Here is a 24843-nt window from a genome sequence, read left to right as displayed (position 1 = left end):
ATAGAACAGAAAAATGCCAGATCTCCTTGCATACATAAAGTGCAGCTATTGTTTTGTGAAACTTTGCTTCAGTCTGTGTGTGTATGATGTGTGTACATGTGTGGGTGTGTGCATGTTCACAACTATGTGAAATTTATTTCTTACTAAAGATTGTGATCAAAATATTTGAAAGTCCTGGGATATTCTTTTTCTATGGTTGTGATTAATTATTCTCAGATATGACTATGCCTCAGTCAGGTTAAGATGATCTTAAAAAGGGAGACCGATTCTTTTGTGGGAAAACAGGGAAATCTGTTCTCACTACTCTTCTTCCAAGACCAAATCTCCCATTACTCTGTGCACTTGGAACTCCTAAGGATTCCATCCAGAGAGAAAGGGAAAGATTGGAGCCAGCAGAAGCAACAATCCCAGTCAGTGCCAGGACAATGTCAAATGCCCCACCCTTCAGAAAACAGTAGCAATATCGAGATACCCAGACATCGCTGCCCACGAATAGCCATGTCCCTCAGAGGCAGAATCAGAACTAGAAGAATAATGTTACCTTATTTTTATATGGGGCTTACAGTCTGCAAGGACTTTCACAATACATTTTCCCATATGTACAACATCCTGGTGAGTTTGGAGGAACCTGAATATCTGAGAGATGTTTTGGGTGTTTATTGGCCTTCAGATCTATAAATGTTTTCCTCTTATAGTCATTCATGCATTCAGTCAACGTACTAAATGATAGCCATTTGCAAGACTCGAGGCTAAGAACATGAGATGTAAAGATGCAATCTGGTTTCCAATCTGGTAATGTGTACCTGCAATGTCAAAATTTAAAAGGATACAAAATCCACATATTTATTTAAGGATGTTTGCAGCTTTACCTAGGACATATTTACAGAATGCATGTGCATGAATATACGTGTGTGGGGGGGGTGGGGGAAGACAGAGAGATAAAATATTTATGTCTCCAAATTTCAAAGTCACAAATTGATAGCCCACAGGGAACAGAGCAGGACAAAGCTGATACTCTTTTGGCCTCCAAGGGGCATAGTGCTATCTTCTTCTTGGACTAAAGGAGAACACCTTAGAGGTAGAATAAATACACACATTTGATGAAAGATATGTAACCTCAGGAAAAACAAAAAACATACAACAATGTTTGCATACAAAGCGTTTCCCAGGCCTCTCAGTTATATCTAAAAACCCCAGATAAAGAGCTTTCAGTTTATGCATTAAACTGAGCAAGATAGACTTCATCTCAATTTAAAAAAAAATTATATGTTGACATTTACTTGTTCCTTATTTTGGAGAAACAAAAGGTTCAAGGACGGCTTTCTAAATTTTCCGTTTGGCACTAGGGATAATTCAAGCAGTCATGGAGCATTAATTATAATCATTATATGCATAAGAGCAACATTTTCTTTGTTTTTAAATGTAAATGTATTTACGTATTTGAAAGATATTTGAATTACTTTCCCTGTCACCTCCTCACAAAGCAGATCCCTGAATACACACCTAGCATGTTTTTCATAGTGAGAATGACCTTGGGAAGCCGACCTGGGAGATTCACGACCTCTTGAGATCAATGACCTTGGACTCCACATTAACCCACAACTTCTCCCAGTCATTAGTCCACAGGAAGCCCATATCCCTTGCTCACAATTTACTTACTTGTTCAGATTTTTTCTCATAACATGGAAAAATAATCTTCTGAAGGCATTTCCCTTAATGAAGCCCACATGTCTGATACAGATTTCTTTCCCAAGGTCCTGGCGTGTTTGGTTATGTTTTAACACATCTTTGCCCTTGAGATCCCCACATATCAGGCATGTGATTGCTAATATTTTACTTATTAACTGGTAAGCACATTGTGAACCATAATGGCAAGACTGTCTTCCCCAGCCTGGTGTTTATATCCTAAAAGTAACAGCCTCTTAGGAGAAGGCTCTTACTGCCATTATCCTAAGGTGTCATATTTCTGAATGTGTCCAAATGTCACATATCCAAAGTGACACATCTCATTTATGACTCTCATTACGTGTTGTTAAAGACCACTGCATTGTGTGAAGCATGGCTTCCTGAGATACAGCTTCATTTAACAGAAAGAGTATCATGAAATATTCTGTGCATTGCAGAAAATGAATTGCATGTTAGATACCTGTCATGGGAAGAATCTCCAGGCAGGTTGATGGGTGGCATGTGACCCCAGGGCCCTCCTGCAGGCACAGAGGGAGGAGCATGGGAATCTACTTCCAAGAAGGCTGTGAGTTCACATGAATCTCAGCTCCAGATTCATCTGCGGGGAGAATATGGGTTGTTTATGGCAGAAACGTGTGGCTAACCTTCTTCTGCCTTCTTCTGAATCTCACCTCAACTGCAAGACTTTTCCTGGTCACCTTATCCAAAATGCCCCTCCTGCTCTGAGACCCAGAGGATAGTGTCCTGTTCTGCACGGCTTTTGCTTTCTTTGGTTGTAGTAGTGCCTGGATGGGTCTTTGTCTATCCCTGCTTGGCTTAAAGACCTACAGGGTAGGACCCACTGCCCCCAGCCTTGCATTCACCTGCAGCACCTACCAGCAGTCTTTCACAACAGGGGCACCCAGCAGGTGTCTGTTGAATAAATAAGTAAAGACAAATGCCTTCCACTTCTGAATGCCAAAGGAAGAGAGCCGAGAAAAGAGAATCAGAGACCATCCATCAGAACCACTATTTTCTAATATGGGAAAGTAACATAAGCACCTCTGCCCTAGTAATAGTAGCAAATACTGTCTCCAGATACTTTACAGAAATGCAATCATTTAATCTTTACAGTAACCCTCTGAGGTAGGTACTCTTGTTTATTCCCATTCTATAGATGAAGAAACTGAGGCATGCTAGAGTTAACCTACCCAGGCCAGGGTCACACAGGTAATGAGAGGTGAATCCAGAATTTTGGACTCACTTCTAACTGCCCGATGCCATGTTTACCCCTCTTGCACCCATTTAGTTCAATTTTACCCTCAAATAAAGGAGTATTTTCCAAAAACATTGACAGGTTCTTTTTAAAAAGTTCATCTGTAAAACTAAGTATATGTATTCAATAAGAGTAGAAACTTGAGCTTTATTCCAGAAATAGATATGCCATTGGTTAAGAACAAAATGAAATTAGAATGTATCTTCATTGTAAACTCTCTTTAAAGCAATAATATGAACCCTGTACAAAAATAGTGTTGTCTTAAAGAGTTGCTCTTTTGGTAAATTTGCTAGTTTTACAAATTTGGATCATGTTTTGCTTTTGATTATTTGAAGAATTTTGGGAGTCACATAGACTCCAGATATTCATTTAGTCATTAAAATAAGATGTGGAGATTTTCTTTATTTGGTCTAGTTTGTTTTTTTTTTTTTTGAGTACAACCTTGAAACTTCTGCAACCAGGAAATACCAAGTTATTACATAAAGTAAAATGTATCTTTGAAATTGTCTAAAGCCATATGCAGAACGTCAAAGACAAGTGAAACAGCTGTTACATAAAATCTCCACTTTGCAGATACCTAAGACATTCAAGAAGGAAGAGGTGGGAATATGGTTCAGGACCTTAGTTTTGAATTTCCTGGCTCCTGTTAGTTTAAGATATCCCTGCAGCATCATTTAAACATAGTTCTGGTACATGAATAAACTTCCATTTGGAATTTCCTTTTTGAAGTCTGCTGAGAATATAAATCAAAACCATATGAGATGTGTCTTAATCCAGAATGTGAAATAACATGAGAAATGTCAACCCAGAAGTAGTCCCTGAAATACGTTCACCAGGATGCACGTTCTGGCGAAATTCTTTATTTAGAATGAAAGCCTCCAGAGAACTGGAGTTATTATTTTTAACCCATGATTATGGAAGCCTGAACTGATAAAAGAAGATGCTTTTTAAAGTAATGTCAGTAGAAATGTTATTCAAGCCACCTAGAATGTTTGAGAAGGACATCTGTTGACATAAAAAGATGTTCAAAATGCATTGTCGAGTGCAAAAGCAGATTCCAATTTTATTTAAAGATTATGTAAAATAGATAGTATACTTAGCCTAGATACATGAACACATCTTCATAATAAAAGAACAAGAGATGTTCCAACAAAATATTGATCAATCTCTAGGTGGTAGAATTATGGCAATATTTTCCTTCCTTCCTTCCTTCCTTCCTTCCTTCCTTCCTTCCTTCCTTCCTTCATTTTTTCCTTCCATTTTTCCTTTCTTCCTCCCTTCCCCCCTTTCTTCCTCCTTCCTCCCTTCCTCCATTACTTTCGTTTTCTTTTTGCTTATATTTTTGCTTAGTAACAGAAAATTGAAATCATTTATTTGATTTTCAAATAATAAGCATAGTACCTTCATTTGACAGCCTTCTTGCTTAACATATGGTTTGACATGAATGCTGCTAAAATCCAGTGATATCCCTAGCTCAGCTGGTCCTTGAGTTGACTTTGACAGATTTGCCAGCCTTGCAGTATGCCAGAATTGTGTAAGGAGCATCACCAAAATCTTACAATAGAGCCCATTTGCTGGTACTTTAGTCATGAAAGGATTGGTAGCATTTTTAAATGGCTGATTTGGTTCGCATTTTTTCGTTCTATCAGTGCATTAGCCTTGATTTGAGTGGGTGTGTGTAAGTTTTTCAAATCTTAGGTTTAGATTTTGCTACTCTTACAATCAGATTTCACTTAAGTAGGAATTTTAAGCCGCTTTTATCTCTTATTCAAATCTGTTCTTACGGAAAATGATCTTTTTTATACCTGAATTCAGTGAGTATTTGTCAGGCAGATTAGCCAAGACCGTCATACTGACTGTATTAGCAAAAGTTGTCATATTCCCCAAAGCTAGCCAGGGAATTAAATTCTATTCATATTAGACAAGGTAGCCACCTGCACCTCCATTTAGAAATAGATGTATCTTTACACAGCATGTACTTCTGCTGTTTCCAACTTTGTTAAAACATCAAAATATGAAGATCCTCAATTAAGATTTTGTGATGATAATTATGAAGGCCCAAAGAGTTCTTTAAAATTTGAAGTTATCTGCTACACAATTTTAAATATTCTGGAATTTTAAAACTTCTATTATATTAAACTTTAAAACATTTTTATAGTTGATGTAACTCTTTTAACCTTTTGACATTTGTGGCATGTTTATGGGATGCCTCAATTAACTTTAATCTCAGTATGCCGTGTGTTTAGATTGTAGCATGATACAAGTCATTGATGCATCACTGTGCCTGATGAGAAAAGGGAGTTGCGGCATAGGAATTAAGTTTCTTAAGTCTTCAGTGAAGAGCTTCGTCTCTTCCATCCCAAATCAAGTAAAGCTATTTCAAATACCTGAACTCATTTTAAATTTCCTTCTGTAAGGAATATATGCTGTCAGTATCTATTAATGAACTGCAAATAAAAATCCCTTAGAGAGCAAACTTTTAAGCTCAGCAGTATCTTTGGCCTTGAAGAGCATAGGGAAAAATGAATCAATTGATAGCTGTAAACCTAGTAACAATTTCATTTCTTGAATGTAATCCTTATTCCTGGAATGAGTGATGCATGTTTAGAAAATCATTCACACCGCCAATGCCGTTGCCTACGTTCAGCAGACAAGTAGAAAGGGTTCCAGAAAACTGGCAAAGACATGTTGAAAAATCCCAGTAAATATTTTATTTACACTCTGAGCCAGTGCCAAGGAATTTTTTAAGAAAATACATACAATATCAAGTTTTCATGTATACTCAGATAATAGGATTATACTTGAGCTGTGGTAATCTTTTCCTGGAATTAAATTAAGCAAAAACTAGTTTTGATTGATCCAGAAATGACAGTTGCTGAGAAGTTACACGCAGAAAGCCTTGCAAAGGGAGTCAGAAGCTTTGGCCAAGCTGTATCTATCTTGCCATGTCAACCCCAAAAGGAGCAAAGGAATTGAAAAGGGCCCGCAGGAGTCTTGGAGTGACTTTATCCTAACAGAATCTGTGCTCCTTCTTTCGCCTACATGGCAAGTTTTTCCCTGGTATGGTGAAATCTTCTTGGGTAATTGGAGTACCAAGAGCTAAAAAAGAGTTGAGCCAATCAAACAGCAGATAACCTCTTACAAGCATAGACGTTCAGAAATGTCTGAAAACAGATACAGCTGGAGTTTGCATCCCTAAAAACATGCATTTTTTTAACATTTAAAAAAGAAAAATCTTAAAGCAATGTAGGGTGGAAGAGTACCTGTCAAAAGCTAAGAAATCTGACTTCCTAGTGGTGGTGGGATGTGTCCAAAGCAATTGCTCTTCCCCACACAAGAAATCATCAGCACGACATAGAGTGAGTACCCACAGGCCCTTCTGATACTGGTCATTTGGCCAACTTTGTGGAAGATGGAGCTCTGCTCTGAGAGCCAATATCAAGACGGCAACCTGGACTCTTGTTCACCACCTTTCCTACAGAAGCTGAAGAAACTGAATTAGAGAGAGAGACAATCTGCAGAATCTCATGCACTTGCCCCAAGAAGGATTACTGAAGACTCTACTGGCTTGGTGGGTCAACATGGAGGTGTTTTGGCCAATGCTTGCAAGTGATGACGCTCTCTCTAATTGTCTGGCCAACTCTGTGTTCCCTGCTTGCATTTCAGTTGCTTAACTGACTCCATCTTGAAGAATCTCTTGGGATTTAGTGGTAGGCAGTGGCTCCACAACTTCAAAAAGCTGGGGATGTATGCATGCAGCCTCCCTGAGAAATACCACAAGCGCCTGATTGGAACAATCTGTACCAAATGAAAGAGGAGAATAAAGAACTACTCTGCTTCATGGAAAACTTGAGTCAAAACAATCTGGTCAGAAACTATTTGGCTGGGAGAGCATCTATTTTCTGCTTTCTTTTTCTCTGAGATTGACTGGGGTTTGGGGATTGTAAACGTTTTTTTGCTTTTTAAATACTATGGGGAATACAGGCATGGAAAATATATTTCTGATGAGTTTCCTCATTCACTTGCAACTGAACTTTTGATTTTCTGTGGTGCAAATGTGTATATGAGCACACATTCACACACGTGGATGCATGTGAGGATTGTTTATGACATTTTTTGGAATTCATGTAGATCATGCACTGTAGGCCAAGAAGCAGAATTCGGTGCAGAAATGATTACTGAGACTGTGTTCATCTCTACACCACGACTACAGACATCCAGCAACAGTTTCAGGTTGAGATAAAGGTCCATAGTGCCTTCCATATGCCTCATCTATAGAATGAATAGCTGGCAGCTGTGTTATATTAGCTTATGCTAGATTATGCCACTTGAACAAATTGCCCCTCAAGTTGTAGTGGCATAAAACAAATGTATTTATTGCTTATATTACATGTCAGCAGCTGGTCTGCTGTGTCTCTGTCCCCAGTGTCGTCATTCCAACACCTAGGCTGAAGGAATATCCCTTAGCCTCATGGTAAAGGGAAAAGAGCAGGAAAGCCGGCTGGATTAGGGGATGGCTCTCGAGGTGTTTTTCTGAAACTAGCACAGGTTATGTCTGTTCACATTTAATTGGCCAAAGTGGGTCATATGGCCGAGCATGACATCAGTGAGGTGGGAAGGGTATGCCTCCTAGTTGCGGGAGCACTGCACATGGCAGCTGGAAAGGGCAGGGGGTCACTGTGAGCATACAAAGAAAAAAATGCATAAGTGCATGTGAGTATATACTATATATGTGTTAATTATACATTTAAGGCTAATTAAAAATAAACAGTAAATATGTATCATGTATTTGATTTACATATATGTCATATGTCATAATATCTATGGTTTCCCCAACCAGGCTGAAAAAGACTGATTAAAAATAACCCTTGTGTGACTAGGAATAAACCTACTTAGGTTTATTCTCTACTTAGGTAGAGAATTTGCTCGATCTTCTTTTACTCTAATAGGAATTAAGTGACTAGATTTACTACGAATCCAGCTTCCAGAAGATATTTCAAGGCCTAGGAAACAAGGCTTATGTGTAGAATTGGTGAAGGAATTTTATGTCTCAACATGTCTCTCATTCTTGAGTTTGGAAAAGAAGTCCATGTAAACAGAGCTGAGAGTCTCTGTCTTGACTGAGTAGGTAGGTGTCACCACTCTATACAGGTCTTTCAGGTTTCCTCTTCCTATTGTTAGATACTTGCTGACAGTCAGATATTTTATTGCACATCAAGGAAAAGATTGCCTCGAATTATGGATAGATAAAGTGGGTGTTTATAAGTTGATCCACTATTTTGAATGTTCATTGATTAATAATCTCAAATTCATTCCAAATAACCTGTATTTTAGTTCCTCTTAGTAACTTAGAAAATCATGGAAAGAAAATGTTAGGAATATTAGGAAAAAAAGTATATTTGGTATAATTTAAGGTCTTTTACATATCAAAATAACTTAATTCTAGCAGTGCAAAAACATATATCCTGATGCCATGCCGTGGGATGTAAATCAAGTCTGTTACTACTAAAAAATCTGACATTCCTTCCTGTATCTGTGATTAAGGTTAATAAAGCCCTCCTGGCAGGATTATGGTGGTAGTGTATGGTTCTATGTAATATTAATGATTGCATCATTTGTATCCATATATAGATGGGATGGATACCCTGGCATTGATTTTAACAAAACTGGCTTAATGTATTGCCAAAGAAATGCACCTTCAATAAATAGGGACTTCACTAGAGAAATTCTGTCTGAAGACAAAGGAGTCATTCTCCTGAAGTAGTAAAGTTCCTAATGAAACTACCTTAGCCATATAAATTATTCTAAGCCAACAACCACAAGCCCGTTGAAATGTTAACACCTTTGATATACTTTAATAGTGATAATTGCAGCCACTGCTGGCATCTTGCGGTGGTTGAGTCATCCTGCTATGCTGGTACCCGTAGTCTTTTAGAAACAGGGTGCCCACCAAATAGGCCAATTTAAAGGAAAAGACAAAACACTCTTCTCAAGCCTACTTTCTTAAATCCCATGACGATCACACTCTTTCTTTTCCCTACTTCTCTTAAGTACTTTGAATGAGCATCTGAAAAAGAACACCTACTTAAATTGGAGCCAGTTTGTCCATAGAAATTCAAGGAGATTTGTAGGAACAGCATAAATACATGTACTCGTATGTAATGATTTCAAAAACTTTCCACAATAGAAATAAACTTTCCAAGTAGATTCTTTCTAGCCAGCTACCTTTCTGATTATAATTAATTTTAATTTGGCCCTAATTTGAATTTTTGGTCATTTAAAAAGGATACCAAATACCTGTCAGTGAGCTATGGAAAAAGTATTTGCTATGCTGAGAAAAACGTAAAACAAAGTGTACATTCTTAAAATGCTTAGCTAAGAGAACACACTGTTCCCAAGCACCCTAGAAGCACGCTAGACACACCAGCTTAAAAATACAATGAGGTTGTAACGTGAGATGAGGCCTGCAAACCTGGACAGCAAATTTGCTGTGCTCACTATGTTTCCTGACTTGACTGAAGTCCTACAGAGCCTTGTCCATAGACTGTCTGTAGCTAGGAGACTACGTTAAATAAACAGCTTGTAAATCTCTTTTAACTCCCATAGGCTTCCAGCCTTCTCCACCATCCGTCTACATTGGTGAGGTCCTATTGAACTATTTTCTCTTGACTACCTTGATGTTATAATCTCCCTACAGGGAAATGCAATTGGCAGTATTCAAAAATCAAATCTTTACAAAATAAGCATCATTCTCGAAACAAAGTAAATTTCCCATTTTTTACAAATAATATCATTATATGAGAAAATATTCGCAATGTATTCTTATGTGAAAAAAGCAGTCAACCAAAGATATTACCATAGTACTGTTTTGACAGATAACATATAAAATTAGGTGTTCATAATGGAGCAAGAGTTGACTTTTTTCATTCATTGTGACTTTCTCTATTAGTACGTTTTCAACATTGAGCATGTATAATTAAGAAGCATAATAATATGTTGTGAAAACCCACGTCAGCCATGGTTTGTTTTCACGGTGCCTTTGTTCTCATACCCATGGCAGTGGGTGCCCCCCAGGTGCTAGCGAGAGCTTCCCTCTGCTGGGTCTGTCTGAGGATAGTGGTCACATCATGCTCTAAGCATGTATAAGGCAACTGAAGCAAAGCCAGTGGCTTTGCCTTAAGTGGAATTGCAGATATATGACTGAAGAGCACACATAGCACCACACCATCCACTGAACTTACTGAGTAAACCAGTGAAAAGGTTTGCTAGACCAGGCTACCAGTGGAAACACTGGATATCTCCCTTTTCAACCAGTTGATTTCAGCACCCCACCAATGACTATTGGTTTAAGGTACCAAAGCTCCTCAGTGTCCTTAGACTAACAGGGATGAGGTGCTCTTAAGAATCAGGTCACCTTATGTGGGTGGTGGTGACAGGACTAGGGTGTGTAATTGGAGGCAAGAGGCATCAGCCCTGCATAAACCATATAGAAGAGGCTCCTTGCAGAAAGAGATTCCGTTATCAGAAGATGTAGAGAAGGATGTTGGACAGGCAAAAATAGATACCTGCTAGAGAATAAAATGAAATAATTATTACATAGAATTGTTAGAAAAATTCCATTGAAATCCTTTCATAATACCAAGTTGAATGGATTGGATTTTCACCAGCAAAGTAGCACAGTAACCTCCATAGAGATCGGTGGGCCCTTGTGTCCAGGGCCACTCTCTGGTTTCACTCCACACTCAGGTTTTCCATGAGAGTTGCAGTGAGCTGATGCTTTGCCTTGCAGCCCTGGAGCTGCTACAGGAGCAGGTAAGGGTAGCAAATTGTTAACAAATAAAACTGTCAAAATGTGATTTTAATAGCCCTTCATGCTTTTACATAATATTATGCTGGCTAGCACGAACACCATAAAAAAAGAGATTTTCACACTTTTCTCCTCAAATGTCATTGAAATCTCATTAGGTAGATCTTTATGAAATGATGGCACTGGCAATAATGATTCCTTTTTAATTCTCACAGTCATTTGGCCACTGGAAGGGCCTGGGGAAAAAGCGTTAGTATTTGGCTGGTTGGTATTAGTAGGGACCATGGAGAATTAATGAAAATTGTAAGACTTTTTTTTATCCCCCCCACCTCAATTGGATGGGCAAACTCAGATTTGATAGCAGTGAATTATGCCAGATTATTTTGTTTGTTTTGTTACTAGCTGGTAAATGAGAGTTGGCTTTGTTCTTAAATTGAGGTCTCAAGATGTTGGGACTCCACCTAGGGTGGGGGAATATGAAATGAGGGTATGCGTTTGAGACATTTGGGCAAATAGAATGGGAAGTTGGGTATAGGAAGTGATGCTACAGGAGGAGCCACCCACCATGGCTGGCACGGGGCTGCTTCTAATTTATGATATTTACTCGCTGCAGTTTTGTTGTCATTTGACCCCGAGGCCTAAAAGCTTAAGTGCCGGCCCAGTAAAAAAAAAAAAAAAAAAAAAAAAAAAATCAGCTTATTTGAATGATTGATTTATCTGGGTTCTGGTTAAAATTTGGTTATTCATGTTTGTATCTGGATAGGATTTCAGTTCATTATCCATGTTGCTGTCATAAAAAACCAAATGCAGTTATTATCTGAGGAGCCTTTTAAATAAAATTTCCCTGGCTAGCTTCAGCCCCATCCCACTGTCCAACCAGAATTTTAAGTTCCAAAAGGAGTGTTGTTTTTAAAATTTAAAAATTTTTAATTTTTGTGGGGACATAGTAGGTGTACGTATATATTTATGGGGTACATGAGATATTTTGATACTGGCATGCAATGTGAACTTATTACGTCATAGAGAATGGGGTATTCATCCCCTTGGGCATTTGTTTTTTTTGTTATAAACAATCCAATTATACTCTTTTAGTTGTTTAAAAAGGTACAAATAAGTTATTATTGACTGTAGTCACCCTGTTATGCTATCATATAGTAGGTCTTACTCATTCTTTCTAATTTTTTTTGTACCCATTAACCATCCCCACCTCCCCCCAGCCCCCACTATCCTTCCCAGCCTCTGGTAACCATTCTTCTACTCTCTATGTCCATGGGTTCAATTATTTTGATTTTTAGATCCCACAAATTAGTGAAAACACATGATGTTCCAAAGGGAGTTTTCTAGAAGGATTCCTGGCTGCCCACTTCTTCTCCAAGTTATCCTTTTCATCTTCAGGGTCTGAGCTCACCACATTCCCTGGACTGGAGTGGTGCAAACTCTTTCATAGATCACTTCCCACTGCCTGTCTTTGAGCTTTCTAGGCTGCAGAGCCCCTGTCTTGCGGGTCTTCCCCATTTGTTCTTCATGGCCTGGCTCTCTGGGACTCTCTTGATGAACACTACATTTTGATTGTAGTAGAGGTAATAATGAAACATAAAAAGACATAAGATTCATGTAGTGCCAAGAGAAAATACAGTATTCTGTGCTTCTCTCCAAGACTTGCTGACTCATAATTAGGTTTAGAGCATGTCTAGAAATTAGGTGTTTTCTCGTTACTACCCACTGTATTATATGGAAGCGGGAAGCAAATCTGAAGCTTGAAAACCTATTAGGCAGCACTTTATCCATGACTCAGTAGCAACTCACCACATTTTCCACACGTTACAGATAGAAAGTGTGTTTTCCTATTTCCTCTGAAATATTTGTGTGGTTATCAAAGTAGAAACCTTCACATACAGACTCTCAGTTGGGTACTAAATAGAACTTTTGAGCAATGCAATAATTGCCTTTTGTACCTTCCCAGAGGAAAGCCCACGTTAGCCCATGCAGCACAATTCAGTGGAGCTCTGTTTTGAACAGCAGTTGTGGATCTCAGAGACTCCCTTTCTGATAGAAATGCTTTCAATAGCTTTTCTTTCCAGCTTGGTTCCCTGGATGCTTCTGAACCATGTGTCCATGGCAGGAATGGGTACACGGTAGGAACATGCTGGTCACACTTAAGTGGAAAATCCTCACACCAGAGACAAATCTCAAGCTTTTGAAATCGTCAGTCCCTGGAGTAACAGTAGATTAGGGGATGTCAAAAGAGGCAGGCATTCCGGGGTAGGAACTGCCACAGGCTCTGTTTCCCTGGATTTAATGACAAAGTTCAATCTAGATTTAAGCAGATCTGTGGGACTAGGCGGTAGGGTTTTGCTCTTCCTGGTGATGCCTGACTAAGATCTGGCCTTTGGTCTATTTTCCTAACATATACCAAATAGCTCTGGCACATCAAACATCTTACTGCACAGACACCAAGCTTTCAATGTTGAGGTACAATCGCAGGCCCAGGGTGATGTTAGTGTAGATCATTTCTGTGCAGTGATCCCAAGAACAGCCTGTAGACTCCAGCTTTGGCTACAGGGAAAAATTAACATCATGGTAAATGGAAATACAACGACCTGACAGGGACCCATCCTAACAGCGGAGGAAAGGGCCTTGGTAAAGACTTGTGATAATAGGCTGTTTAATTTTGTTTGGACAAACTGGACTTTCAACAGATGAACTTCTTTCCCCTTGGATTCATATTTGTCTAGGAGAGTTGTGGTTGGGAAATGATCCAGGATTCACAAGGTCAAAAAGTGACCTGGTTCACATACTGTAGACTCCTCCCATCTCACTCCGCAGCTTCCCCAGGCAGGTGGTCTGGTGGGCTGTTGGTGCATCCACACCAAAAATGGTCGCCCAAGGGACATATCAACCTCTCGGGCTTGGCCCTCAGAGGTTCTGGAAGGCCCATCAAACTGAAGTCTCAATTCCAAATAATCAACTTTCCTCTTCTATGTTGCACTCTGCAGCTTGAAATCATTCCAATGTGCTTGATTAATGAACATCTTGTTATAATGCATGGGGAATTAAGGCTATTAGTGAAATTTTTAAAACAATAATACATTGGATTTTTGTAATACCTTTTTTCATGAGAAAATACATTTTCATAGGCAATCCAGTTGTAGTCTTTCTTAAAATTATCCCAAGAGTGAAAGAATAAAGGAATATTGAATAAACATTTTTAGCCTAATCTTTGGAACTAAAAAAAAAAAATCCATTTAAAAAACAAAAAAAAGAATTGTAAAGAAGAATGTCCTCTTTTCTCCTAGTGCCCTGGTTCCCTGGTGTATAAATAAGACATTTTTCCCTGCCTGAGACTGTTGTGTTCTGTTATCTGTGGTTTTGTCATTATCCACGTACTTATGGATCTACATGGAAGATTATCTTAGTAGACACATAACAAGGACCTTTGTATTACTCGCTCATTTTCCACCCACTCCTGGGTAAGCCTACTTATGCAGACTTACCTGGAATAATTTTGCTTTGTAATAACTTGCACAAAGCTCACCAGTGTATCCATGATTAAGAAGACAGAGTACTAGGGTGCGGCTGTGGGACTCAATTTTCTCTCTCTTGTGTTTTTCAGAAATTGAGGCGAAAGAAGCCTGTGACTGGCTCCGTGCTGCCGGGTTCCCGCAATACGCGCAGTTATATGAGGGTACGTCAGCCCTTCCCTTCGCTCTTCTACAGAGAATAAATCTGAAATGAACCACACGTATCCTGTGGTGTGTTTTGACTTCCAGATTTTTTTCTTGCCCATTTTGTTTCGCTTTATTTTTCCCTCAGCCTTTTTGCTATGCCCAGGGGTTATCCTGATACCGATTTAGAAATGAGTATCACTTCTCAGGCCCACTTTACTTTCTGCTTCCCACTACTAATTCCCATCTCTTTACCACAAACCCCAACTCAGTGTTTTCTTTCCAGCATTCTGCCATCAGCAGCTTTTCTGCACTTTCTTCTTTTTCTCCTTGTTTTTCCTTTACTACTCTCACTTTTCTTGAAATCACAATGAATTCACTGATGATAAACTTCCTAGAAGTCACAAAATTAACTGTCCTGAGATTTCTCTTTAATTCTGTTTATACGAAAAATGTGAAGATATAACATGAATCAGATGTTATTCTTCTGAGTTTTAGGTAAGGTGTTTTATTGCTAGCATTATACTTCCTTTCATTGATTCTTTTTTTTTTTTTTTGAGATAGAATCTGCCTCTGCCACCCAGGCTAGAGTGCAGTGGTGCAATCTCCACTTGCTGCAACCTCTGCCTCCTGCAATTTCCTGGTTCAGCCTCCCAAGTAGTTGAGATTACAGGCACGCACCACCACGCCTGGCTAATTTTTGTATTTTTAGTAGAGATGGGGTTTCACCATGTTGGTCAGGCTGGTCTCGAACTGCTGACCTCAAGTGATTTGCCCACCTTGGCCTCCCAAAGTGCTGAGATTACAGGCATGAGCCACCGCCCAGCCTTTTCATTGATTCTTTAATTGAGTTAACAGACATACTCATGTTCCTTATATCTAAAATTATAACCAAAACTTTAACTACTTCTCGGATTGTCCTTATCTAGTAGTGAACTAGTCGGGACCCCAACAGTGAGCAGATGGCAGGCTCAAGGTCATTGGCAGAGGATTTATTTCTAACAGTGCTCATTACAAAGGTGCAGGCAGGACAGGGGGTGGCCGTGAGGAACAGTGCACAGTGCAAGAGCCCAGGGCTTGTAGTGGCACAGCTGTCACTACCGTGATCCCAAAGGGACAGGCCACGGAAGAGAGTGCCAGAGCCCAGGAGGAGAGAGGAGCCTCAAACCAGACCCCAGGAAGGAGCACAGCTGGCAAGAGGCAGCCTTCCGTGAAAAAAATCACAAGTGTCTCCCTCCCTCCCTCACTAGCCGAGCAAGACAGCTTCATTCTGGAACCATCTGCAAGTCACTCACATGACTTTTTTCACCAGACGGGGAATTATTTCTGTTTCCAACTCACGCTAAGATTTAGATACCCTTAGATTTATCATGATTGGCAAGGTGTAGACAGCGCAAAATATAAGATGAGATAAAGGAAAAAGTGGCAAGACAATGATAGTGACCCAGCATTGTTAGACTTGGCTATGCCCTCTATTCCAATGAGCTGCAGATTGCTACCTCCATGAACGAGGTACCCAGAATTACCACTATGTTCTAAATATTGCCTGTGACCTTCAAAGCTGGCATGAATTGTCTATTGGAGAGAAGTAGTGTTCGAATTATTCTTTTTGGATAGAATCAAGTTGAGTATTTTGCTGATACTCCAGAGTGATAAAGATTTTGCTACTAAAAAAAAATTTCAGATGATAGAACTTTGGGTATTTTTGGAAATTTCCTTTTTGAAGGAAAAACAATCTGCCAAATTAAGTATTTCATGAAACCATCAAGACAGATGCGAGTAACCTACATGTTAGGTGGATGGTGAAAGTGCAAAAGCTCTTCTCTGAGGCCACGTCCGCCTATGACTGTGATAAGGATGAGCTAGAAAAATGCAGGCACTTAGTGTTCAATCCCATCCAAGGTCAAGCACTTGACTATCCTCATATTTTGCACTTATATTGTACTCCTAAAAGCATTTACAGTGATAGCAATTGTTTGCTCTCTTAAACATTCCCAACAATGACGATGGGCAGTCACTGCTATTAAAATCAGTGGCTTTTACAGACCTTGAAGGTCTGAATATGTTGGTGCTCATTCGGATAAAACAAAGTACATCAACTTCTTTGCCTCTCTTTCTCTCTCACAGATTCACAATTTCCTATCAACATTGTGGCTGTCAAGAATGATCATGATTTTCTTGAAAAGGACCTTGTAGAACCTCTTTGCAGGTAAACCATGTGAAGTATTTTTGTTTCTTTCCACTCTTCAGTCTACAACAGGCATCACTATACTAAAGGACGAGTTCAGCTATTCGGCAGGTATTCATTGAGTGCCTACCGTGTGCCTGACCTGGGTGCAGGTTCTAAATGTACTACTTTTAATGAGCATGATCAGTTTGTGTTTTCATGGAGCTTAAATCCTAGTAGTGGCCTTTGGACAATAGATTAGGAAAAAGACAGAGAAAGGAGAGAGAGAGAGTGAGAGGAAGAAAGAAGGAGGGGGAAATGTTATTTCAGAGAGTGTAAATGCCGTGGATAAGCTAAAACAACATGGGGATGTAGACAATGATTGGGGGGCGTGGATGGGTCAGTGGAGGGAAGCAGCATGAGCAGCCTCAGCATGTGTGGTCAGGGAAGACTCTGAAAAACTCTGAATATGTCAAACTTGGCTGTATTTTTTGCTAAGTCAAGTGATTATCTCCTCAAACTGGTATGTGTAAACTCAAGTAATTGTAGCAACAAACTGGCCTATTTAAGCTACTATTTTATGATCGATAGTGTAAGGAGACAAAGATGTATATATGGATAATTTCTTCCCCTTAAAACAACGTATAATCTTGTTGAAGACACTCAGTTGAAGAAATTCAGGTATGAGTACCTGAACAAATAACAATTATAATTTGGGTAATAATAAAAGATCCAGGAGAAGCTATCTATATTCCTGAAGAATTAAATGCTGCCTGAGAGGTGGTATGTGTCTGTAGGAATTTGAAGTTTCATAACTAAAGCCCTGAAGAGAGGTCAGAGCTGAAGATAAGGATTAGTTATGGGAGATGAGTCATTTTACCAAGGCCATACAGCTAGTTTAGGGCCAAAATGACCTTAAAACAGTACTCCTAATGCTAAATCTAGTGCTCTTTCTAGTATGTTCTGCGTTTGACATAGGTAAGGTAGTAGTTTGAAGGGAAAGTAATGGTTAGCAAAACTTATGAAGACAGGAGAGATCAGCGCACATTAAATAGTGTGTAAATTACCTAATCCTAGGCTTGCTGAATCTTCAGACATATATATACATATATATTTTTGTGTCACAAACCAGTCACTCTTTGTTTTCTATATGAAGAGAAAATAGATTTGTGTTAAGAAATGATCTCTAAATGTTCAAGAAAATAATACTATGGGTTTGCTTACGGGGGTGGAAGAGCAAAGAACTCTTCAAATCATAAATGACAGGACCAAGCTATTTAGATGAGAAAACAAACAAACTCAATATGCCATTTATGGGAGCTTACGAAGTGAATGGATGATCTGGTTGTGATTCTGTAAAGGTAATGAATTGGAAAAGCAGTGTTTCATCTTCTGCATGTCTAAGGTACACACCGAGCAAGAGCAGATTCCTTCTCATAAGCATTCACTCTACTCAGCCTTGCAGCCAGCACTTCGTCCTGAGTTTTCCCTCTCAGTTTTAACCATGTATTTTTTTGCTAGTTAGCTTCTTTTAATATTTGAAAAATTATATATTACTTATCTTTTTCCTATTGAATTTTTGAAATTTATATTTTCATTAAGTTGAGGTATAACTTTTTTTTTTTTTTTTTTTTTTTTTGAGACAGAGTCTTACTGTGTCGCCCAGGCTGCAGTGCAGTAGTGCAATCTCAGTTCACTGCAAACTTGGTCTCCTGGGTTCAAATGGTTCCTGCCACAGCCTGTGGAGTAGCTGGGACTACAGGCACATGCCACCACACCTGGCTAATTTTTGTATTTTTAGTAGAGACGTGGTGTCACCACATTGGCCAGGCTGGACTCAAACTCCTCCTGGCCTCAAGTGATCCACTCACCTCAGCCTCCCAAAGTGCTGAGATTATAGGTGTGAGCCACAGAGACCAGCTGAGGTATAACATATTGATATGGTTTGGCTCTGTGTCCCCACCCAAATCTTATCTTGAATTGTATTCCCATAATTCCCACGTGTTATGGGAGGGACCCCGTGGGAGATACTTTGAATCATGGGGGCAGTTTCCACCATACTGTTCTCATGGTAGTGAATATGTTTCACGCGATCTGATGGTTTTATCAGGTCTTTCTGCTTTTGCATCTTCCTCATTTTCTCTTACCACCACCATGTAAGAAGGGCCTTTTGCCTACTGCCATGATTCTGAGACCTACCCAGCCATGTGGAACTGTAAGTCCAATTAAACCTCTTTCTTCCCAGTCTCAGTTATGTCTTTATCAGCAGTGTGAAAATGGACTAATACAGTAACTTGGTACTAGGAGTGGGGTGTTTCTAAAAAGATACCTGAAAATGTGGAAGCAACTTTGGAACTGGGTATCAGGCAGAGGTTGGAACAGTATGGAAGGCTCAGAAGAAGACAGGAAAATGTGGGAAAGTTTGGCATCTCCTAGAAACTTGTTGAATGACTTTGAAAAAGATGCCGATAGTTATATGAACAATAAGGTCCAGGTTGAGGTGGTCTCAGATGGAGACGAGGAACTTGTTGGGAACAGGAGCAAAGGTGACTCTTGTTATGTTTTAGCAAAGAGACTGGTGGCATTTTGCCCCTGCCCTAGAGATTTGTGGAACTTTGAACTTGAGAGAGATGATTTAGGGTATCTGGCAGAAGAAATTTCTAAGCAGCAAAGAAAGCATTCAAGAGGTGACTTGGGTGCTGTTAAAGGCATTCCATTTTAAAAAGGAAACAGAGCATAAAAGTTCAGAAAATTTGCAGCCTGACAATGCAGTAGAAAAGAAAAACACATTTTTTGAGGAGAAATTCAAGCTGGCTGAAGATATTTGCATAAGTAACAAGGAGCCAAATGGCAATCCCTAAGACAATGGGGAAAATGTCTCCAGGACATGTCATAGGTCTTCACTGCAGCCCCTCCCATCATAGACCTGGAAGCCTAGGAGGAGAAACTGGTTTCACGGGCCAGGCCAAGGGTCCTCATCTGTTTGCAGCCTAGAAACTTGCTGCCCTGTGTCTTGGCTGCTCCAGCTGTTGCTAAAAGGAAGGGGCCAAGGTACAGCTTGTCCTGTGGTTTCAGAGGGTGCAAGCCCCAAACCTTGGCAGCTTCCACATGGTGTTGAGCCTGCGGGTGCACAGAAGTCAAGAGTTAAGGTTTGGGAACCTCCCCCTAGATTGCAGAAGATGTATGGAAACACCTGGATGTCCAGGCAAAAGTTTGCTGCAGGGATGGGGCCCTCCTGGAAGACCTCTGCTAGAGCAATACAGAAGGGAAGTGTGGGGTTAGAGCCCCCAAAGAGTCCCTACTGGGGCACTGCCTAATGGAGCTGTGAGAAGAGGGCCACCATCCTCCAGACCCCAGAAGAGTAGATCCACCGACAGCTTGCACTGTGCAACTGGAAAAGTCAGACACTCAATGCCAGCCCATGAAAGCAGCCAGGAAGGGGGCTATACCCCTAAAGCTATAGGGGTGGAGCTGTCTCAGACTATGAGAGCCTACTTCTTGCATCAGTGTGACCTGGATGTGAGACATGTAGTCAAAGGAGATCATTTTGGAGCTTTAGAATTTGACTACCCCACTGGATTTTGGACTTGCATGGTTCCTGTAACCCCTTTGTTTTGACCAATTTCTCCCATTTGAAATGGGTGTATTTACCCAATACCTGTACTCCCATTGTATCTAGGAAGTAACTGGCTTGCTTTTGATTTTATAGGCTCATAGGCAGAAGAGACTTGCCTTGTGTCATATGAGACTTTGGACTATTGACTTTTGGGTTAATGCTGAAATGACTTAAGACTTTGGGGGACTGTTGGGAAGGCATGATTGATTTTGAAATGTGAGGACATGAGATTTGGAGGGGCAAGAGGTGAAATGATATGGTTTGGCCCTCTGTCCCCACCCAAATCTCATTTTGAATTGAATTGTATTCCCATAATTCCCACGTGTTATAGGAGGGAGCTGGTGGGAGATAATTTGAATCATGGGAGTGGTTTCCCCCATACTGTTCTTGTGGTAGTGAATAAGTCTCACAAGATCTGATGGTTTTGTCAGGGGTTTCCACTTTTGCATCTTCCTCATTTTCTCTTGTCACCACCATGTAAGAAGGGTCTTTTTCTTCCCACCATGATCCTGAGGCCTCCCCAGCCGTGTGGAACTGTAGGTCCAATTAAACCTCTTTTTCTTCCCAGTCTCGGCTTTGCCTTTATGAGCAGTGTGAAAATGGACTAATATATATATATATATAAAGTAAAATTGACTATTTTCAGTGAATAGGTCTTTGAGCTTTGACAAATGCCTCCAAGTTGTTATAACCACCACCACACTCAAGATATAGAGCAGACCCGGTGTTGTGGCTCATGCCTGTAATCCCAACACTGTGGGAGGCTGAGGTGGGTGGATCTCTTGGGCCCAGGAGTTTGAGACCAGCCTGGGCAACATGGTGATACACCATCCCTACCAAAAATACAAACATTAGCTGGGCATGGTGGCACACATCTGTAGTTGCAGCTACTTGGGAGGCTGGGATGGGAGGATTGCTTGAGCCCAAGAGGCAGAGGTTGCAGTGAGCCAAGGTTGTGCCATTGCACTCCAGCCTAGGTAATAGAGCAGGACTCTGTCTCAAAAAAGAAAAAAGAAAAAAAAAGATATAAAATACTTTCATCACTCCCAAAATTCCCCCATTCCTCTTGTTAGCAGCTTCTACTCCTACTCCCAAATTCTGGCGACGACTGATTTGTTTTTTGTACCTATAGTTTGCCAAAATATCATACAAATGAAATCAAACAGCATGTAGCCTTTTTAGTATGGCTTTTTTCACTTGTTATAACATAATAAAAAGTCATTTATGTTGCTATGTGTTTTAATAGTTCATTGCTTTCTATTTCTGAATAGTCTTCCATTGTATGGATGTCCTACATTTGTTTATCCATTTGCCGGTTGAAGAACATTTGGGTTGTTGCCAGTTTGGGTGATTATAAACCTACTCTAAATGTTCATATTCAGGTTTTTGTATGAGCATTTAAGTTTTCATTTCTTTGATGTGAAATCCTAGGAATGGGATCATGGAGTCTATATGATAAGTTTATTTTAACTTTTTAATGAACCACCAAATTTTTCCAAAATGAAATACATCTTGTATTCCCACTGACAGTGTATGAGAGTCCTTACTGTTCCACAGCTTCGTATTGTCAGTTTTTGTTTTGCTTTTAGACATTTTAATAGGTGTCTGGTATTAACTCATTTGTACTTTCTTAATGACTAATAACATTGAACATGTGCTTATTTACCATCCATACCTCTTCTTTTATAAAATATGTATTCAACTCTTTTGACCATTTTTAATTGTATTGTTTTTCTTATTATTTGAGTTTTGAGAGTTTGGATATGTCCTAGATATAAGTCCTTTGTGAGAAAGGTGTTTTGTAAATATTTTCTGCCAGGCCGTAGCTTGCATTTTCAGTTACTTAACAGTGTCTTTCACAGAACAAAAGTTTTTCATTTTTCTGAAATCCAATTTTACCTATTTTTATTTATGCTTTTAATGTCATATCTAAGAAATCTTTAGCTAACATAAGGTCACAACTATTTACCCTATGTTTTCTTCTGGAAATTTCATAGGTTTATGTTTTATATTTAGGTCTATGACCCATTTTTAGTTCATTTTTGTAGAAAGTACAAGATATGAGCCAAGATTTACTTTTTGCATATCAATGTCCAATCATTTCAGATCAATATTGAAAAAACTATACTGTCTTTACTGAATTGCCTTTGACCATGTATGTGTAAGTGTATTTCTAGACTCTCTATTCTGCCTCCATTTATCTATGTGTCTGTTCTTTCATCAGTGTGACACTGCCTTGATTACTTAGGTTAAGTCCTGGAATGCAATAGTCTGAGTTCTTTAACTTTGTTCTTCTTTTTCTGCTTTGGCTATTCTAGTGCCTCTGACTTTCTGTATAACTTTTACAAACAGTTTATCGATATTTATTTTAAAAATCCTAAAAGGGTTTTGATTTGGATTTGTGGAATCTCTGTATCAGTTTGTGGAGAACTGATATTTCAACAATATTTAGTCTTTGTGTTAATAAACACAGTATATGTCTCTGTTTGGTCTCCTTTGATTTTTTCAAGAGTGATTTGTAGTTTCAAGCATATGAGTGGTTCACATTGATAGTATCTAAGAATTTCATGTTCATGGTGTTAATGTAAATGATAGCGTTTTAATGTTTGTCTTCGTTGCCCATTGATAGTATACAATTTTTTGTATATTGTCTTCGTATCCTGCAATCTTTCTAAAACTCACTCATGAGTTCTAGTAGCTTTGTAGTAGTTTCCTGAAGATTTTATGTCTAAAATGTTAACGAAAAATTACATTTTAAACCAAGAATGAAAATTCTATTACATATTTTAAAATCAGGATTGCAAGGACAAAGATTGTCTCTGATTATGCAGTTCTATTTACAGGATGATATAGGTGGCTTAGCGGGTCAAGCTTTGAATCTCAAACATGTGGGTGATGGATCCTTATCCACTCACTGCTGCATGTGATCTGAGATGCTTGACTACATTATGGGCTTTTCATCAAAGTCTATGCTTTAACAACAGAAAATGTCTTTCAGACATATCATAGGGATGAGCAAGTACAGTTAATGTGAAATCATTTAGAGATATAAACTTCAGAATAATACTACTAGTGTCATCTAGAAAAATCAGGAAGTCTTCTCTTGTAGAGCACATGACCTGTCATGATATAGCCCGTAGCAGGATTCATGCTTACATACCCCCAAAGGCATTACCACATCACCGTGGAATAGGGCTGCAATGCTAGACACCACAGCGCTCCTGATAAGGGCCCGGCTTGTGTAAAAATGGTTAGAGTGGCAGGAAGTTGTTATAACTGGAATAATTCCTATGGCAGCTATGTCTCCAAAAATATTATGAAGCAAGAAAAACATTTGGCTGGAGGTGTGCGAACTGAGATTCTCGGGGCGTAGGAGCTGTGGGTAGAACAGAGGCCAAAGGAGTAGTCATACCCGGGGTGGATCAAAGGAAGAAGCAGAGGAGGTAGACAGATGGAGGTGGCTTGGCTACAAACAAGTGTGGAGTTTCTTTCCCTTCCTCTTGAGATCCACCAAGACACAGATTTCCAGCTTTGCAAATAGCAGAAAGCAGGCAGAAGGAAGATCTCCAGTCCCAGGGGCATAGCAGCGCTTTTAAAACTTTGAGATTGATGAGTGGTTAATTAGACCCTCAGCCACTCACATGGTAAGTCATGATGGATGCCAAGACAGCAGTAAGGGGTTGTGATTTTCTTTGTTTTCTTCCTTGTGCACCGAAGACACAGAGATGGAGCTGGTCTCTTGTTTTGTTTTTAAAGCTTTTTGGGCTCTGTGTTTCATGTACGTATTTGAAATGCTGAGCTAATGCAGATCATAAACCGAACCACAGCCGGAGGGCAGGCAGCTTCTGCCAGGTAGACAGATGAAGACGAGAGAGTCAAAGAGCTCCCGCAAGTGTTAGCCATGACAAGAATTTCACTCACCTTTGGTTTTCTGCAAGCATCTCTCCTGTGTAGACAGTGAATGCCCTAGGTCCCAATGTGCTCTTGAAGAGTTTTTAAACAGTGTTACCTTTTTGATTGGTTTGGAAATAGATATTGTACTAAGGATGTGTCTGGCAGGGAGGACCAAGGCCTGGCTCTGAGGCTCTGAATATGTAAATGTGTAGCTTTCTCTTGCTCTCTCTCTCTCTATCTCTTTCTCTCTAGCCCTCATTTTAGGCCCCAGAAATGAGACAGGTTTGCTGTCTTTTGCAGAAGGTGTGACCTCCAGAATGACAACCATGTCTCACTGTCGCTCCAGCAAGGCTGCATAGTAGACACTCTATAAATGTTTGTCCCTGCAAGTCAGGAAAGTGCATTTTTTATTATTGTGACAACCACAATTGTAATTGTATTCTGATGTTTTTTGTTGAATTCTTAACTGAAAAACATTTTCTCCTGTGAGTCATGAGAAGCTACTTGCAAATCTAAGTACCTAGGTGAGCTCATTGAAACAGTAACTTTATCAGAATGTAGGGATAGTCAAGGTGTTAAAATAGTTTACAGAGTTTGTAACCTTTAGTATAAATTGCAGTAAACCAAAGCTCCTGAATGAACTATTTTAAAGGAGAAGTACTATGTTAAATTCACATTTTGGTTTGCAGTATTTGCTCAGGCAGCTGACATACAGCCTTGATGCTCAAGATGATCTCTGAATTTCTTTTTTTT

The 24843-nt window shown here is 39.5% G+C and overlaps 1 protein-coding gene across 7 annotated transcripts in view; it reads left to right on the top strand.

Annotated features, from left to right (window-relative positions):
• The window catches only part of STARD13 (StAR related lipid transfer domain containing 13), a 557856-nt gene that overhangs the window by 475230 nt on the left and 57783 nt on the right, over window positions 1-24843 (top strand). For all 7 annotated transcript variants that reach the window (XM_005585617.5, XM_005585616.5, XM_015439138.4 and 4 more), the window contains 2 exons: window positions 14362-14433; window positions 16541-16622. In XM_005585617.5, coding sequence (XP_005585674.3) covers window positions 14362-14433; window positions 16541-16622 — 154 coding nt within the window. The remainder of the gene's footprint in view (window positions 1-14361; window positions 14434-16540; window positions 16623-24843) is intronic.

The sequence above is a fragment of the Macaca fascicularis genome, chromosome 17 (assembly GCF_037993035.2).
Source record: "Macaca fascicularis isolate 582-1 chromosome 17, T2T-MFA8v1.1".
In the NCBI taxonomy this organism is placed as follows: domain Eukaryota; kingdom Metazoa; phylum Chordata; class Mammalia; order Primates; family Cercopithecidae; genus Macaca; species Macaca fascicularis.
The sequence above is the reverse complement of the archived record's forward strand: the minus strand, read 5'-3'. Positions and strand labels throughout refer to the sequence as shown.